General features: G+C 36.8%; 1 protein-coding gene across 5 annotated transcripts in view; it reads left to right on the top strand.

Annotated features, from left to right (window-relative positions):
• LOC127442065 (macrophage mannose receptor 1-like) overlaps positions 1-18,321 on the top strand; it is an 88,200-nt gene extending 69,879 nt beyond the window's left edge. For 2 of the 5 annotated variants that reach the window (XM_051699779.1, XM_051699776.1), the window contains 5 exons: positions 11,490-11,813; positions 12,240-12,590; positions 12,675-12,998; positions 13,133-13,233; positions 18,148-18,321. In XM_051699779.1, coding sequence (XP_051555739.1) covers positions 11,490-11,813; positions 12,240-12,590; positions 12,675-12,998; positions 13,133-13,233; positions 18,148-18,288 — 1,241 coding nt within the window. In that variant the 3' untranslated portion in view covers positions 18,289-18,321. Of the gene's footprint in view, positions 1-5,995; positions 6,491-6,580; positions 6,917-7,771; positions 8,123-11,489; positions 11,814-12,239; positions 12,591-12,674; positions 12,999-13,132; positions 13,234-18,147 lie in introns of those variants that run through there. The other 3 variants (XM_051699778.1, XM_051699775.1, XM_051699777.1) reach the window with 3 other exon arrangements.
• Positions 18,322-18,536: the final 215 nt, after the last annotated feature.

The following is an 18,536-nucleotide window of genomic DNA, read 5'->3' as shown; positions in this document are numbered from 1 at the left end:
TTTTCACTCGCTGACAGTTTTGTGGAGATCGCCGACAAAATGCCAAAATCATAGGCAAATCAGAGCTCGCTCCTGTGAGCGACGAACGCAATGTATGAACTATCAAAGACGCGATCTGAGAGAAGCGCCGACACATGTCAGCAAGATATCTAGCATTTAATGAACCAAAAAGAGCGCATGTTACACCACTCCTTGTCTCTCTCCACTGGCTGCCAGTTGATGCACGTATCAAATTCAAGGCTCTGATGCTGGCATACAGAACAGTTTCTGGGTCTGCTCCAGCATACCTAAAATCATTTATGCAGAGCTACGCGCCCACTAGAAGCCTGAGATCGGCTAAGGAACATCGCCTTGTTGTACCAACATAAAGAGGCACCAAAACACTTTCCTGGACTTTCAGTTTCATCATACCACATTGGTGGAACGACCTTCCCAACTCCATCCATGAAGCTGACTCACTCTCTGTCTTCAAAAAACGACTAAAAACACATCTTTTCCATGAGCACTTAACCAGTCATTAAAAAAAAAAAAAATAACTCCTGTTGCACTTTATTCTGTTTTGAATACTATTCTGATGCTAGTGAAACTTTGTAATACGGCACTTTTCATACCACTGTCTCCTTAAGATGATTCGCTTTTTTAAGTTGCTTTGGATAAAAGCGTCTGCCAAATGAATAAATGTAAATGTAAATGTAAATGTTAAATATCTGGACCTGTCTGCGATTCCAAATCGCGTAATGTAAAATGTGTTTTGACTGAATACAACTGCAGCGTTGACCTACAGCCAATGAGAGAGCAAGAAATGGGGCACGGGAAGTTTCAGTGGGAGGAGTCCTGATGTACCTGCAACAGAACATCAACTAGCATGGCTGTGGTATCAAGAAAGTCTCATTGGACTAAAGAAATGGAGGAAAAATTAGTGGAACATTGGCAGGAGCAACAGCGCCTATTTGATGTTTCCTCTGAATTGTACCACAACCGGGTGGAGAAAGAGAAGAGTTGGAGAGAAATTGCCAATTCTCTTGGACAGTCAGGTAAGCAAATTTTTTAGGTAGATTTTTCAGTAGAAGGTACTTTTTCATATTGTAACCAATAAAATATATGATGCCTTTAGGCGATGAAAAACATTCACATCATATTCTGAAATGCATAACATGATCATGCATTTGTTTTCATATCTCGTATCACTTCTCGCGTGTACTCTGTTGTGAAACGTAATTTGTAGTCCAGGCAGAGTTGTCGGGGACTCGTCAATAGTGAAATGTTTTGTAATGTGTTCACCCCTGTCGCCGATTCCTTGTGTAATTTGAAAACCCTACGACTTGCATGACAAGACAGACAGTTGTGTAATATGAACGGTACCACAATCCAATGTCTTCGAATGTCATGTAGTGTGTATGAGGCATAAAGGCTACAGCCCCTAGCATCAGTCGCTAAAGCGTTGTGATGATTAAGATGGTTGTAAAGTTGGTGATGATTAAGATGGTTGTTAGGTTGGTGTTGCTGAAGATGATATTAAAAATAGTGGTGAGGTTGATGTTGATGGAGAGGATGGCGAAGGAATTTTTTTTTCGCCTGCTGTCCAATTTTTATTTTTATTATTTATTATGTGGGGTAAAATATCTAATAGTATATTGAACTTTTAGTTCACAAGATTAAGGAAAATTATATTTCTTATATGTCACTTTTGATGTTAGCTGAAGATGAGTGAGTTTAACTTCTGTTTCTAAACAGACTGTGCTTGTTATACTACTATTAAGACTGCTATGACTTGGAGAGATGCTCAGAGCTACTGCAGACAGCACTTTACTGATCTTACATGCATTAGAAATCCAAATGAAAAGCAGATAATTGGAGTTACACCTTCATATTGGATTGGCCTGTTCCTGGATTTTTGGCAGTGGTCTGATTAGTGGAGTCTCATTTAGACACTGGACAGCAGGACAACCATCCCAGACTTCTGGATCTGGTGACTGTGTTGCAGTGGTTACTTCTAATTCTGGAAAATGGGCTCATTACAGTTGTGACCAACAGCAACTTTTCATATGTCATGGATGTGAGTTTAATAACCAATCAAATCACTTCACATACAAAAAATAAATAAATAAATAAATAAATCTCAGAATACTTTGTTACATTGATTTTTTTTTTATCAAATCAGATCATGTTTAGTGACAATGACTGGCACTGGGAATGAATGCTACAGGAGGTGTCTAATTGATGAAGTTGATATTTGCACCATTGCTTTGTCAGTCACATCATCCAAATCATCATGTGTCTAGATTAAGTCATTTGGCTCTATGTGTATTTTCTATACTACAAGACAGAAAGTTAGAACTGAACATCAATGTACTGTATATAAAATCAATAAAAGTTTGAAAATATCTACAATGTTTTTTCCCCCCTTTGTCTCTCTATCCATAGGGCCCAAGCCTCTTTCTCGAAAGTACAACTATATAAATGTGCGAATGTCGTGGCCAGAGGCTCTGAGTTACTGCAGAGCAAGGTAGACTGATCTTGCTACTGTTGACACCATGGATGATGTGAGCAGGCTGGTAAATCCAGGAATCAATTGTAATGGGTCTATCTGGTGAAATTATCTATATGATATTTCTTTATATATTTGTTAATGTGTTTGTTTATTGATATTGCAGGAGTGTTTGTGATCATTATGACTTTGTTTGTTGACATTCGTTGTTCAGATAGTGAGCATCTATCTTTGTATTAAAGTCTAAAACCCTTTGAAAGATTGTTTTATGTTTGTTCCCGGATCCATGTGAAATCCGATGTCATTGTGGTTTAAAAAGAAAAAAACAAACCCATTAGCTTGGACATGCTAATGCAGTGTGTGTGTCTAAGAAATAACAAGCAAACAGACTCTGTACAAACAAAGTCTTTTAACAAGAATACACAATGCATTATGTAAAACCAGTGGTATCAAGGTATTTGTTTATGCAAATGATTTCTTGTGTACTGATATACCATACCATAATGTACATTTTTTAACATCAGGGCAGTTGAAACATTTAACCATTTTCTTGTCTTGCAAATTTATGTAATATTTGCAATAGAGAGTGGAGAAATGTTAATAGTTGTGTGGATTTATGTAAAGGAAGGGAGTAAGTCCAGACCTGAAGTGGCTCAAATTACACAAAAGCTAAGAAAAAAATTATGTTTACAACATGTATGGTTAAGAACAAGGAGGTGTATGATTTTGGAAAACAAGAGATCTGACCGTCAATACTGTAGAAATACTGTATTTTTTTTTATTTTTTTATTTTTTTTATTTATATTATTTTTTTACTATAGACAGTTTTAGTACTCAAAAGAGCTTTCTGGTCAGTGACGTGATACAATGTGCAAAAACGTCTTCAGTGAAAATAATCTTTTTGTATATGAAAGGTTGATTCTCATGAAACCTGTCAAGAAAATATCCCAGTCCTATTTTGCTCCAGAATTATAAGAACCAAATAAAAAGTGGCCTGGGTAGCTCAGCGAGTGAAGACGCTGACTACCACCCCTGGAGTTGTGAGTTCGAATCCAGCGCATGCTGAGTGACTCCAACCAGGTCTCCTAAGCAACCAAATTGGCCAGTTGCTAGGAAGGGTAGATTCACATGGTGTAACCTCTTTGTGGTTGCTATAATGTGGTTTGCTCTCAGTGGGGTGCGTGGTAAGTAGTGCGTGGATGCTGTGGAGAATAGCATGAAGCCACCACATGCGCTATGTCTCCGCAGTAATGTGCTCAACAAGCCATGTGATAAGATGCGTGGATTGACGGCCTCAGACGTAGAGGCAACTGAGATTCATCCTCTGTGACCTGGATTGAGGCAAGTCACTATGCCACCACAAGGACTTAGAGCATATTGGGAATTGGGCATTCCAAATTGGGGGAGAAAAAGGGAAGAAAGTAAAAAAAAAAATTATATTTTGCATTTAGAAAATGAAGCATATTTTTAGGGCCATTAAGATTGCCAGTACATTGTGTCATATTGGGGTTTTTACACCCCAATTTTCATTACAACAATGCAAAAAAAAATAAAAAAATAAATAAAAAAGGTCATTGTGATATTCTCATAACTACATGAATAAAAAATTATAGATTATTTAAACTGGAAAGTATGTATACAGTACATCACAGTAGTTATGGTACTGCCTTTCATTTTCCCTTATTTTAATATAAAAAAATCATTGAACAACAGCATCTTTATTGCCGTAATACAGTCAAAATAAAGACTTAAGGTAATGAGAATTATCATTAAAAACAATGGAAATAGTAAACGTAAAATGTCCTGATGCAATGCGAAAATGAGAAAAGGGGGATAAAATGTACTTAAATGTCCTGAAAAAAATATGTCACAATGCAAAGATGGAGTGGTGGTGGCATAGTGGGCTAAAGCAGAAAACGGTAAGCAGAAGGTTGCTGGTTCAATCTCCACATCCACCATCACTGTTTCCTTGAGCAGGAACATAACTGCAGGTTGCTCTGAGGGGACTGTCCCTGTAATAAGTATGTCACTTTGGATAAAAGCATGCCAAATGTAAAAATATCTTAATGGTCCTAAATGTAGATTTCACTTTCTTTATCCAAATGTAAATTTGAATTTATTTGGGGTTAAATATGAACAGGACATTTTTTGACAAGTTTCGTGTGAATCACTTGAAAATGACAAATTTTTGTCATCATAATAGAAATGTGAATTAATGCTTATGCGCAACATGCTTAATGCTAAAAAAATGTATCAAGTATTTCTTTACCATGATATGTTTCTATAGTGTTAATCCTTCGTAACTGCAAGTGTTTAATTCTACAAGGTGTACAAGTAAATCATTTCTTCATGTTAACATTTTAGATTTTGACTTTCAGAGAATAGAATGGTATGGTGTATTCTGATATTTAAATGTTAATAGAAGTGCAATTTGTGTCAGACCCAACATGGTCTCGTGACAACTGGTAATAATTCGTACGAAATGGCGAAATTGTAAGATATCACACGACTTGTATCCCCATGGCGACAAACCAATCAACAAACAGAATTTCAAAATGATTAAAAAAATTATAATAATTGCTTGCCTCCTTTCCAAAACTTTATTTTAAGAAAGGAATCGTCCATGAACAAATTTGGTTGCTCTTTTCATATTTATCAATGCATATTACTCCGTAATACACTTTACTCCTTTTTTTTTCCAAATCCAAACTTTTACTCTCTTCTGTGGTACACAAAATTTATTTTCTTTTTTAAGACCATGGTTTTGGGTTTGGGTAAGGGGTTAGACTTTATGGTTAGATTTAGATTATAAATTAAATTTAGGAAAAATCATAATATAATTTTTTGTTTTATTTTCTCTATGGGAGTAAAAGTTGTACATGATTGTTCAAGCCCACTTGTACGATTTTACCATCTCGCAAAATTATTGCGACTTGACATGAGACCAGGTTAATCAGACCCCATATCATGGCAGGATGCCAGTGGTTCACTTTTCAGTTACAAGCAAATGTGAAATAATTTGTGGCATACATAATTTTTTACACAGAATGTGCACTTTTTTCAGATTAGGCTTCCAGTGCAATATGAAAGTGTGCTGAGAGTAAAAATGTTTAATGGTTGCTGAAAGCATTTTCAAATTATAGAAGAAATCTAATAACAAAATATGCAATTGGCATGTAATGTGTAGAACTTCATGAATCAATGGCATTCAAATTTAGCAGACCTTTCTGCAAGTTCTGTGTTGAAAAGATAAGGAAAGATTTAAGAAGAAAGCATGATTAATACAAATAATTACTGAATCGTTTGGTAAGTGGTCTAATGTTTAATTATGAAATTTGGAGTTCACTTCTCAGGTCACTGTACATTTGTAATGTTATAATACATCACACTCCTGACTGTGATTCTGAAAATATCAGGAGATTATTTGTTTGGTCATCTTCCTGTTCCTCATATCATATGCTCATATGCTTTATTGGGTACAACAGCATGCAGTGATGATGAATGGGCAGAGAGGAGCTGTGTGAGCAACCATGGACCAGAGGTTGGTTGTTCTTGTTCTGCTGTCAGGTTTGTATCATAATTTGTAATTTGTTTGCATGAATGTCTGCATGTGCATATATTTGAGTAAGTTCATATTAACAGGGTTCTTGTGGAGCAGTTCTGGTCTTTCACGACAGTATCACTATATAAATGAGAGAATGTCCTGGAATGATGCTCAGAGTTACTGCAGATCGAGGTTCACTGATCTGGCTACTGTAGACAGCATGAATGATGTGAGCAGGCTGGTAAAAACAGTGGATGCTGGTTACAGTGGATCAGTGTGGATTGGACTGAAGAGGGGGACACAGAGTCGCTGGGGTTGGTCAGATGGAGATAATGCTACACAGAACAGCAGCTGGAATCCAGGGAAGCCTGATGGTGAAGGAGAATGTGTCTATTTTGCCTTTGGATTTTGGTTCAATTACCCATGCTCAAAGCGGCTATACTTTGTGTGCTACAATGGTGAGTATTCGGTTGTTGATCTGTTTGAATATTTAGTTTAGCTGAGAAAGAAAAGCTGTGGACTGATTCTTTTTGTTCAACTGTTGATAGAAAGCACTGGCTACAACATGATAAAAGCTTGGAAAAACTGGACAGAAGCGCAGAGCTACTGCAGACAGTATTACACTGATCTGGCCACCATCCGCAGCTCTGAGGAACAAAACCAGCTTTATAGTATTGTTGGGGATGGGCCATGGGTCTGGATTGGTCTGTTCCTGGATTCTTGGGAATGGTCTGACCAATGGAGCCTTTTCTTTAGATACTGGGCAGCAGGACAACCATCCCAGAGTTCAGGTTCTGGTGACTGTGTTGGCATGTTGACAACTGATTCTGGGAGATGGGTTCCTGACAACTGTGATCTACAACGTCCTTTCATCTGTCATGGAGGTGAGTTTCCTAAACAAATCAGATCATATAAAATGGTTCTTGTTTCTGCTCCACGTGATTTCATTGTACATTTTTGGACACTGATGAACATTGTATCATATACAGAGGGAAATAATATTTTTAAAATAAATTAATCTTATAAATTTAGGTTTCTTATTCATTTAATTTTATGAAATTTAAATATTTTCTTCATTTTAATGGAGAGGAGGTTTATTGAGTTCCTGTGTCTAATTGTGACTTGCATGACTTCAGGTCCTGAATTAACTTGTAAGACAAAATAAATCATTGTCTTTATTTAGATCAAATGTTGATTATAAGCAGGCCCAGAAGGAATCTGTGCTTGCAGGACTCCACAAAAAGCTCTGCATATTTCCACAAAATTGCATTTGTCATTCACAAAAGTTCTATACATTCCCCACCCCTTGCAGCATTGTTTATTAAATATTTTGGCTAATTTTATGATGGTTTCAGCTAATAAGAGTGGTGCATGCTCATATCAGTTTGACACAATTTACTATGTTTAAATCAATTCCGCAGAATCCCACATATTTCCTCTCAAAATTAGCACAGAAAATCTGGAAAAATTCTGCAGATTCTGTCTGTCTGTCTGTCTGCCAAAGTGTGATTTAAACAAAACATTTTAGTTTTTGAAGAGTAAATTGATAATGACAGAACTTTTGTTTATCAATATGCCAAACGATACTGACACAGAACTACTCAGGCAAACTTCTATTCGCAAGCATGAGGAAAGTTTGATAAGATAAAAATATCCTTTAACAAGTCAAATAATGGGTGCTCGCTGTCTTTAAATATCCTTTCAGTGTTTTGTTTTTTTTCTTTTTCGCTGTGTCAAAGGACCCAAGCCTCTTTCTCGACAGTACTACTATGTAAATGAAAGAATGTCGTGGCCAGAAGCTCAGAGTTACTGCAGAGCGAGGTACACTGATCTGGCCACTGTTGACACCATGAACGATGTGAGCAGGCTGGTTAATAGAGTGAATCCTGGGCACCGTGGTTCAGTGTGGATTGGACTGAAGAGAAATACAAAGGAACACTGGGCTTGGTCGATGGGGGACAGCACACTGTCTGAGTACACTAACTGGGCAAAAGTCTTTACAAATGATGAAGGTACATGTGGAACAACTGTCAGTGCATGGTGGTGGGTTCATCCATGCACAAGTACTCTACCACTTCTCTGTTACAAAAGTAAGTCCTCAAACTCCTTTACTCTTATGGCGCCTTTTCACTGTCTACAGTTTCGATATATCGAAGCCACAGAGTGCCGATTAAAAAATTATGAAAAAATAAATGATCAATCTATTAATTTGAAAATAAAAACGTGGATAAAAAAAAAAACTGACAAATAAATAGACACATTTAAATGTGTTTATTTAATTGACGTTTAAAAATGTAATTATATTTAACAATAAAATTTTCATTAAATAAATCATGTATTTAATCCATTTTTAAAATGCAATTAAATGTAACAATAAAATAGCACATTAATAAGTCTTTTTGCGAAGCGTATCAGAAGTTAATGGTCTCTTGTCTCCACTGCTGTTTTAATGCCGAGTGCGGCCCTCCTCGAGTGTACACAATGAAAGGGAGCAGTTAATCACCATGCAGTCAACAGAACGAGCCCCCCGACCTGGGACTCTGACTGAAAACACAAGCCTTGGCTGACATTTCCTTCCCTCTCCACCGGTGCTTGAGATAAGAAAGTATTGTCATAAGATAGTATTGTTCGGAGAACAAAGCGAAAAAAGGTTTTTATGAAGTGTTAATCTATTGTGTTTTTTGTGCTTTAAGTAAAAGTAAATTAAACTTGTTGTTGTTGCACCTCCAGTGTTTATTTCACACACACACAAAAACTGCAGCAATATGTAGAACAAGGCACTTTAAACAAATTTTGCAAAAATGTTGTTAGGGTAACATGATTCTTTGAGACAAGTGTGGCGGAATGAGCCGCCCCTCTGGCTTGTCATCGTCACCCCGCCTCTTAGGGCCGCCCTTCAGCGAGGCTCATGATGGGAGTTGGGTGGGAGAGCGAGAAGAAGTGCATAATTAATGAGCCTCGTTTGGTCAGTGGTGAATGAAGCTCGCCTGATGGGGACGCAGTGCTCTTTAAAACGCAGTGCGCACCTCTTACATTACATTACATTTACATTTATGCATTTGGCAGACACTTTTATCCAAAGCGACTTACAGTGTACTTATTACAGGGACAATACCCCCGGAGCAACCTGGAGTTAAGTGCCTTGCTCAAGGACACAATGGTAAAACCTCTTCTCAGGGAGCCGGCTTCAAATCTCCATGTGTGCACACACTGGCATCCTCACACGGCCAGGACCAGAGCTGGGAGGGATCAGACGAGTGGACGCGCTTCCGGACCCCATAATGAGTCGCCGGGGGTGAACTGCTCATGTTGTCGCTGACGGGCTAGATGCCGGGCAGCCTTCCCCTCACGCTTGCCGCGGGCCTGGGAAGACAGGCCGCCAGTGACGCCGCCGCCCCACGCGCCGTGGACTTTGCAGGGGAGCGTCAGCGGCTGACTGATCCAGCCCGTGCCTGGGCTTTCCCTATGAACACTACCCCGCCCCTTTCACGGAGCCCCGTTCACCGCGAGGATGCCAGATTCCCCCTTTTATTATGAACACTATTCCCCCTTAGACACTTTATTACCGCTGTTAGACATTTTTACGTTTATTATTGTTTCCAATAAATGCCTCTCCAAGGCTTGATGCCACACCCACTGTGTCTGTCTCTTGCTCACCCTGCCACAGTGGTGGAGAATGAGGGCACTTTTGTGGGAAAAGATGGCACAGTTGGGCACCAACAGTTACATCACTCTTCCTCTCATTCACCGGTTCGATGGAAAGCCTGGAGTGGGACAGAGAGAACACGAGGACGGCCTCCCAGCTGCAGCAAAGGGTAAGTGGCACTTAATAAGCATTTACCCTGTAGCTGGCTGAGGCTGTCATATTAATTTGTGTTTTTTTCTCTGTTCCCACCTGGGTGTGAGTTAGAGGAGGAGTTGGCCCAGAGGAGTATCCCTCCTTACGTCCACTCCAACCATAGGGCCTGGTTGAGGAAGCAGCATTCCCGTGTGGGTGGCTAAAGAGTGTGCACCTCTGGCTCTGAATTCTATGATTGGATGTGAGCATGGGAGGAGGTGCCGACGGGGTGACGCTTGGGGGGAGGGGGCGGAGAGATGTGGTGGAATGATCTGCCCCTCTGGCTCGTCATCATTGTCCCGACTCTTAGGGCCACCCTTCAGCCAGGCTCACGACGGAAGTTGGGTGGGAGAGCGAGAAGAGGTGCATAATTAATGAGCCTCGTTTGGTTAGAGGTGAATGAAGCACACCTGATGGGGATAATGCTTCATCACCACTGTCTTTAAAACGCAGTGCACACCTCTTCTCTGGGAGCCGGCTTCAAATCTCCATGTGTGCACACACTGGCATCCTCGCACGCCCAGAACCAGAGCTGGGAGGGATCGGACAAGTGGACGCACTGCTGGACCCATTCTTCGGACCCCCGGACACCGTAATGAGTCGCTGGGGGTGAACTGCTCACGTTGCTGCCGACGGGCTAGATGCTGGGTCTCCTTCCCCTCACACTTGCCGCAGGCCTGGGAAGACAGGCCGCCAGTGACGCCGCCGCCCCATGCGCCATGGACTTTGTAGGGGAGCATGAGCGGCCGACTGACCCAGCCCGTGCCTGGGCTTTCCTTATGACCACTACCCCGCCCCTTTCATGGAGCCCCGTTCACCGCGAGGATGCCAGATTCCCCCTTTTATTATGAACACTATTCCCCCTTGGACACTTTATTACCCCTTTTGGACATTTTTACGTTTATTATTGTTTCCAATAAATGCCTCTCCGAGGCTTGATGCCACACCCACTGTGTCTGTCTCTTGCTCACCCTGCCACACTAGGTTGGTCGCTTCTGCAGAAAATAGTTGTTAATTCCCAATTAGTGTTCATAGTTTTCATTGGAATACTTCTGGACAGATGGCCACATGATCTACTGTAGATCTTTTTTCAATTTACCTGCATACACATCGATCTATAAAGCTTCATACTAAATTAGTATACTAAGTTGGATCTGAAATAATGAAAATCAGAACTCCATGCAGCTCCTGTCAACTTTCCATTGGAAATTAATTATCAAAGGACTATCATCTGTCATAATCAGTGAAAAGGTGTCATATCATACCTTTCATTATCATTTTATAGTTTTCCCTCAAGTCAACATATAAAGTTTTTTGCCACACAAAAAATTAATAATTTAGATTTTCAGGACCATTTTCTACCCTGTGATCATAAGAATTAAGAAATTAGGCCATACTGCCCTACTAAGGCAGCAAAAAATGCAGTAAATACACATTTAGTCAAAATTTAGTTATGACCAAAATGGGGTTCTATATTCAGAGTGAGACTATTTTGTAATCCACATTTGTCTGGACAACTTCAGTTTTTCTCAGTTTCAGTGTTTGCATAGTTAATGCTTTTTGTAGGGCAGATTAGCTGAAGATGTGAGGGTTAACCCTTAACTTTTGTTTCTTCACAGGAGGCGGTGGTTATACTGCTATTGAGACTGCTATGACTTGGAGAGATGCTCAGAGCTACTGCAGACAGCACTACACTGACCTTGCAAGCATTAGAAGTTCAGAAGAAAATCAACTTGTTGGTGATACTCCTTCATATTGGATTGGCTTGTTCCTGGATTTTTGGCAGTGGTCTGATCAGTGGAGTCTCACATTTAGACACTGGACAGCAGGACAACCTTCCCAGACTTCTGGATCTGGTGACTGTGTTGCAATGGTGACTTCAGATTCTGGAAAATGGGCTCATTACAGTTGTGACCAACAGCAACCTTTCATGTGTCATGGATGTGAGTTTAAAAGCCACTCAGATCACTGTACATGAATAAAAGGTTTTCATATGCATGGTCTTTTTCATTTCAGAATACTATTGTCTTATTAACAAAGTTATACAAGTCTTGGTTATCAAAAACTTCTATACATCATCTAGTGTATATTATCAGTTGTCTAGATTCAGCCCCTTGGCTCTATGTGTGGAATCTATGAGGTGCTATAATTTGCAAAATAACATCTTTATTTACATTTTAATTTCATCCAGCTCACCAAACAAGACACCAAGCAAATATTTTCTAACACAGTATAACAGATAAGATACAGTATGTTGAAACTTGCTCTAAGTCTTATCATCATATTTGATACAGTAGGCCTACTGTATATAAAGCAATAAAATCTGTGGATATATTGTTTTATCAAACAGATTTTCTCTTTCCTCACAGGGCCTAAGCCTCTTTCTCGGCCTTATGAATATATAAACAAGAGCATGACTTGGAATCAAGCTCAAGCCTACTGCAGAGCGAGGTACACTGATCTGGCTACTGTAGACACCACAGATGATGTGAGCAGACTGGTAAATATAGTGGAACCTGGATACAATGGATCAGTGTGGATTGGACTTAACAGGAGGACACAGATTCGCTGGGCCTGGTCTATGGGGAACAGCACACTTTCCCAGTACACTAAATGGAAACCAGGGGAACCTACTGGGGATCAAGAGTGTGTACGAAGTTCTAATGGAAGTTGGTACGATGAGAATTGCACCACTAGTCTGCCATTTGTGTGTTACAATGGTGCGTATTTAATAATTCCGCACAAATGTTTATAGTTCACTTAAATTTAATTAGGGTTGATCCTTATCTAATGTTTCTAAGCAGATGGCACTGGTTATATCATTATTAAGATGGCTATGACTTGGAGAGATGCTCAGAGTTACTGCAGACAGCACTACACAGACTTGGCGAGCATCAGTAGCCCAGAGGAACAGCAACTGATCAGTAAAGAATCATCAGTCTGGATTGGTCTGTTTCTGGATTCTTGGCAGTGGTCTGACCAGTGGAGTCTCAATTTCAGATACTGGACAGCAGGACAACCATCACAGAGTTCAGGATCTGGAGACTGTGTTGGCATGTTAACAACAGATTCTGGGAAATGGGCTCAATACAGCTGTGACCAACAGAACCCTTTCATCTGCTATGGGGGTGAGTTTCCCTCAATCAACATAATAATATGATTCAAGCATAAGCTTTGCAGGTCATTCTTGAATCGAACATTACAGAAAAATATGCATGTATGAATTTTTTAGGAATTTGACTTTTACTCTGTATTTCTTTAGATGACAGGTTCATTAAAAAACAGACTGTTAGACTGAAATTGTCCAGCGACGAAAAATGCAATTTGAATGATCCTTCAACACAGACTGCAATTCTGAATAAGGTATATCTCTTTCGTAAAGGAATATTCTGGGTTCGATACAAGTTAAGCTCAGTTGACATCATTTGTAATGCTGATTACCACAAAAAATTATTTTGACTTGTCCCTCTTTTTCTTTTAGCAAAAATCTAGGTTCCAGTGAAACACTTACAATGGAAGTGAATGGGGCCTATCCATGAATGTTAAAATAATCACTGTTTCAAAAGTATAGATACAAGACATAAACAAGATGTTACCATGATTTTAGTGTCATATAATTGCTTACTACATTTTTCTGTGTAAGGTTATAGCCAATTTTACAACTTCATTGCCATGACGATGTAATGTCAATACACCCTAAAACCCTAAAACTACAGTAAAAATGACAATTTAAACAACTTTAGAGCTCAAATAATACATTTTGAAAGAATAATTAATATAAGAGCATTCATAACGATTTAAGCTCCACATTTCTGCATTTAAATGCTCCAAAAATTGGCTCAATTCACTTCCATTGTAAGTGCCTCACTGTAACCTTGATTTTTGCTTTTTTTAAAGAAAAGTAGGGATTTATTTTTGTGGAGATAAATATTATGCCACAAAAGCTGTTTTTGTTGAGCTTATTTTTTAGCTTAACCTGTACTGAACCCAGAATATTCCTTTATATACTGTGATCAGTTTCATGTATTGGGTGAAATAGTTTAAAGATGCACTCAATAACTTTTGTATATGTGTCATCTTGGACTTACACTGACACCTTCCTGTTTGGATGCAGCATCATTTAAAATCTATAGTTTTCAGTTTCAGATGGCATTGTAGAAATTTAATATTCACAGTCAGCCATGATTACTTTAATCAATGAGTGTGAAATAACAGGACGGTTACTGAGATTAAGCATGTAGTATTCGGCTGGTTGTGTGATTTTAACATGGCAGCCTCCATGTACGGACCCTCTTCATGTAGAATAAAACAGCTTTTATAAGGTTACTGATATGACTGGAGTCTTCATTTTAATGTGAGTGGTCAGGATTTCCTACAATTCATCTCTTTAGTATGGAAGCCGCGGAGTTCCAATTAAAAAAGAATGAAGAAATAAATTATTAATTAATTAATAAAAAATTTAAAAGCGGATAAATAAACCAATTTATAAATAGACAAATAAATAGACATATTTAAATGTGTTTATTTAATTCACATTAAAAAATGTAATTATATTTAACAATAAAATTGTGCATTAATAAATCATGTATTTATTTCATGTTTAAAATGCAATTAAATGTAACTATAAATAGCACATTAATAAGTCATTTTTAAATGCACCTTTTAAATATGTTAAGGTCCTTTTTAATAAAATAATTGCATGAGTATGTTCGGGAAAAGGCAGACCAGCAGAGGTTACACAGAAGGCAAACGAGCACACTTTTGTGAAATAATGGTAAAGCTTACACTACTGTTGTGTTTTACTAGTTGTCAAGCATTTAAAAATAATATATTTTTTACATCAACCTGCTTTTCCATGAATGTTTAATGTTGCAAATAATGTCTGCTTCTTAATCTTGTCTTGTGCACCTCTTCATAAAGAGATTTATTGACTAACAGTAGCTTTACACACATTAAATACAAACTGTACATTGGCATTGAAGTGCTTTATAAATTATTGCATCTTTTTATCACATATCTCTTACAATCATAGTCTTAGTGTTATGGGTTTAATGAATTTAGTTTAATTGTATCAGACTCGATTGTTTTAAAATTTAATTGACAAAGGTAATGGCAACTAACATGTCATAGATGTTTGATGTAAAATGACAAAGCTTTAAGCTAAACCTTTTCCGAAAATAAAATAGCAAAAATCAACAAGTGTTTTATCCCTGCTCGTTTACGGCTTGAAATGTGTAAAATAAAGCCATTTCATTAAAAAGATATACATTTTATTGAAATAAAAAAAAGTTTTTGTTTGTCAAAGTGAACAGCAGTATAATTTTATTAAGCTATATAAACAGAAAAAGTTTTATCGATTTGAATCCCAGTGGTTGTGGATGTTGCAGCGCAGCACACTGAAGGAACCGTATATGGGGTTTGTTCACAAATATGACAGAGCGATTATACAATAAAGTAATCTGAAAAAGATTAGGCAGCACAGAGAAGCATTTGCTTCAGGTAGGTTCAAAATCCGGCAGCCACAGCTCCAAAGTCTCCAAATCCCATACAATCGAGGAGGGCCCCGCTCGGCATTTAACAGCAGCAGTGAAAAGACACCATTAACTTCTGATACGCTTTGCATCCACTTATTTTGCTTGGGTTTCATAGAGCACAAACTGCTCAAAACCTCTAAAAATAACTGTCCAATGACAGGCTGTCTTACATCTCCTTCGAGTGGGACATGGAAGAGGGGGTGTGTCTTAAAACTTCTAGAAAGTTTGAAAGTTCATTGGATGCTCCCACGTGTCAACTGTCCAATGGCATTTTTAAACTTGATTGTCAAATGGATAAAGAAAAGCAATTGGCAAATGGAAAAAGAAAAGCCAAAGTACAATGAAAAATAAAAGCCATTAGCAAATAGATGAAGAAAAGCAACTGGCAAATGAAAGAAGAAAAACAATTGCCAAATGCTTTTTTAAAACTCAATTTAAAAGGTGTGTTTAAAAATGTGCTATTTTATTGTTACCTTTAATTACATTTTAAGCATGAATTAAATATATGATTTATTTATGCACAATTTTATTAACTTTAATTATTTTTTGTGAATTAAATAAACACATTTAAATGTGTCTATTTATTTGTCCATTTATAAATTGGTTTATTTATCCATGTTTTTATTTTCAAATTAATAGATTGATCATTTATTTCTTCATTCTTTTTCAATTGGCACGCCACTGCTTCCATACTTTAGAAGTTCAACTTTTTTAATGAGTAAAATATTACTGAGTGCACCTTTAAATAAATCAAGAACGTCTTGGTAACACTTTATAATAACTTTCATTAATAAATCAATAACAAACCTTAAATAATGCTTAACAGATCATTAGTTAATGTATATTCAAATAGTTAGAAATATGATAGAATGCACTTGTTAATGTTTACAAATGAATTTAACTAACATAAGCAAATGATCTGTTAAGCATTATGTAATGCAAATTAAAATACTTAAAATGTTATCAAAATTTTATTCCTATGGCCTTGCACTTTTGAACATATACAAACGATTTTAACAAATATCATATAATGATTAACAGATAATTTGTTAATGTACATTTAAATGCTGACAAATTTAATTCAATGTTTTATAAATTATTCATAAATTACCTCATGCACTTTTTTACATTTACAAATGTTTTCAGAAATTATAATTATTTTTCACCACTTTACACACTATTCATGTTTACAAATTATTCAATAATGTCCAGCTTGTTAGTAACTAAGGTTTGTAAAGGCCACACATTTGCTGTTTGTTTGTTGTGGTATGTATGGATGCTTTTACTATTTACACATATTTACAAATCTATTATATATATATATATATATATATATATATATATATATATATAAATATTTCTGTCCCCAATATAAAGTTGAAACTATTCATCCATTGTAAATGTTTTTGATGGTTTACAAATAATTATTTTGTACCTTTATGGGCATTGGACAATGAGCTGTAACAAAGTTTGTGTAAGGGGGGGTTGTTAAATTTAGTTGTATGCTTGATACAGACATTAATAACACATAATAGAGGAGAAAAATACTAATAGTTTCTGAAAACATTTGTAAACATAAAAAAGTGCATGAGCTAATTTATTAATAATTAATGAAAGTTTAATGCTGTTTGTAAGCATTCAAATGTACTTTAACAAATTATCTTTATATATACAGTATACACTACCATTCAAAAGTTTGGGGTCACTTGCCTGAAATGTTTCTTATGATCTTAAAAACCTTTTGATCTGAAGGCATATGCTTAAATGTTTGAAATGGGTTTTGTAGACAAAAATATAATTGTGCCAACATATTAATTTATTTAATTACATAACTAAAATTTTATAAAAAAATAAAAATAAATTTTTTTTTTTAAATTAAATGGATGACTTGGACCGAATAATTAAGAAAAGGAGCCACTAAGTGCCCAGCATATACAAGTTTAAAAAGCATCCCAGAGTGATACCTCAAGAAGTTGGTTGAGAAAATGCCAAGAGTACATTTCTGCAAAAATTAGGCAAAATGTGGCCACTTTGAAGATGCTAAAATATAACATAGTTTTGATTTATTTTTTATTTTTTTAGTCACAACATAATTCCCATATTTCCATTTCTATTATTCCATAGTTGTGATGACTTTACTATTATTCTAAAATGTGGGAAAAAAAATAAAGACAGATTAAGTAATTTTTAGATGTTAAAAAGTGCAAGGCCATATATGAATGAAAGTTTAATAACATATATAAGTTAATGAAAGTTATTAAAAAGTGTTACCAATGCCAGCCAGCTCTTTAGACATCAAACTCTTATGTCTACCAACAGACCTAAAGTATTAGTGGTGTAATATGTATGAGGTTTATGTGTTGAAGTGTCTCTTGAAACCATCTGATGGCACTGTACTGTTTGTAGTTTGCTGCCAATTTTTTTTTTTTTTTTTTAAAGGGAACACTCTTGTGACAGGTTAGTACCTTGCAGGCTCCATATGTGGAGTGGGGGCGGGGTTAGGGTATCTGCTGCCTACAAGGAACAAACCCTGACACCTTTGTTCAATGGGCCGTACACTCTTCCAGAAATCTTCAAATAACAATAGTTATATTAATACATTTGGTAGTAGTCTCTTGAATAGGAATATGGGTTGCTAATGCAAAGGTTGAAGGTTTAGGAGACTGGTAAACTGCTTTGGATGACATGTGTTTGGTAGACTGATGTTAACCAGCACTCTAATGTTCTGATTCATATTTTCCAGATAAGTGAAAAGCTAAAGAGCATGGGGCTGGGAAGTAAGAGCAAAATAAGCTGGAGAAAGCAGGAAGGTGAAGATGTGTTTTGTAAGGAGACCAAACGTAAAGAGAATTCAGATATAAACTGTGATGATACCAATTTTTAATATACTACTATAAAGTACAAATTTAAAACAGACTCAGGGTAAGTTATATATGCAGTTTGTAACTTCAGTTAATATTAATGTAGTAAATTTAGTGCATATATATATATATATATATATATATATATATATATATATATATATTTACTGTTTAAAATCTTCTTTTTACTAAAATGCAATAATATGTACTACATTAATATTAACTGAAGTTACAAACTGCATATATAACTTACCCTCAGTCTGTTTTAAAG

The sequence above is a fragment of the Myxocyprinus asiaticus genome, chromosome 6 (assembly GCF_019703515.2).
Source record: "Myxocyprinus asiaticus isolate MX2 ecotype Aquarium Trade chromosome 6, UBuf_Myxa_2, whole genome shotgun sequence".
NCBI classification, from domain to species: domain Eukaryota; kingdom Metazoa; phylum Chordata; class Actinopteri; order Cypriniformes; family Catostomidae; genus Myxocyprinus; species Myxocyprinus asiaticus.
The sequence above is the reverse complement of the archived record's forward strand: the minus strand, read 5'-3'. Positions and strand labels throughout refer to the sequence as shown.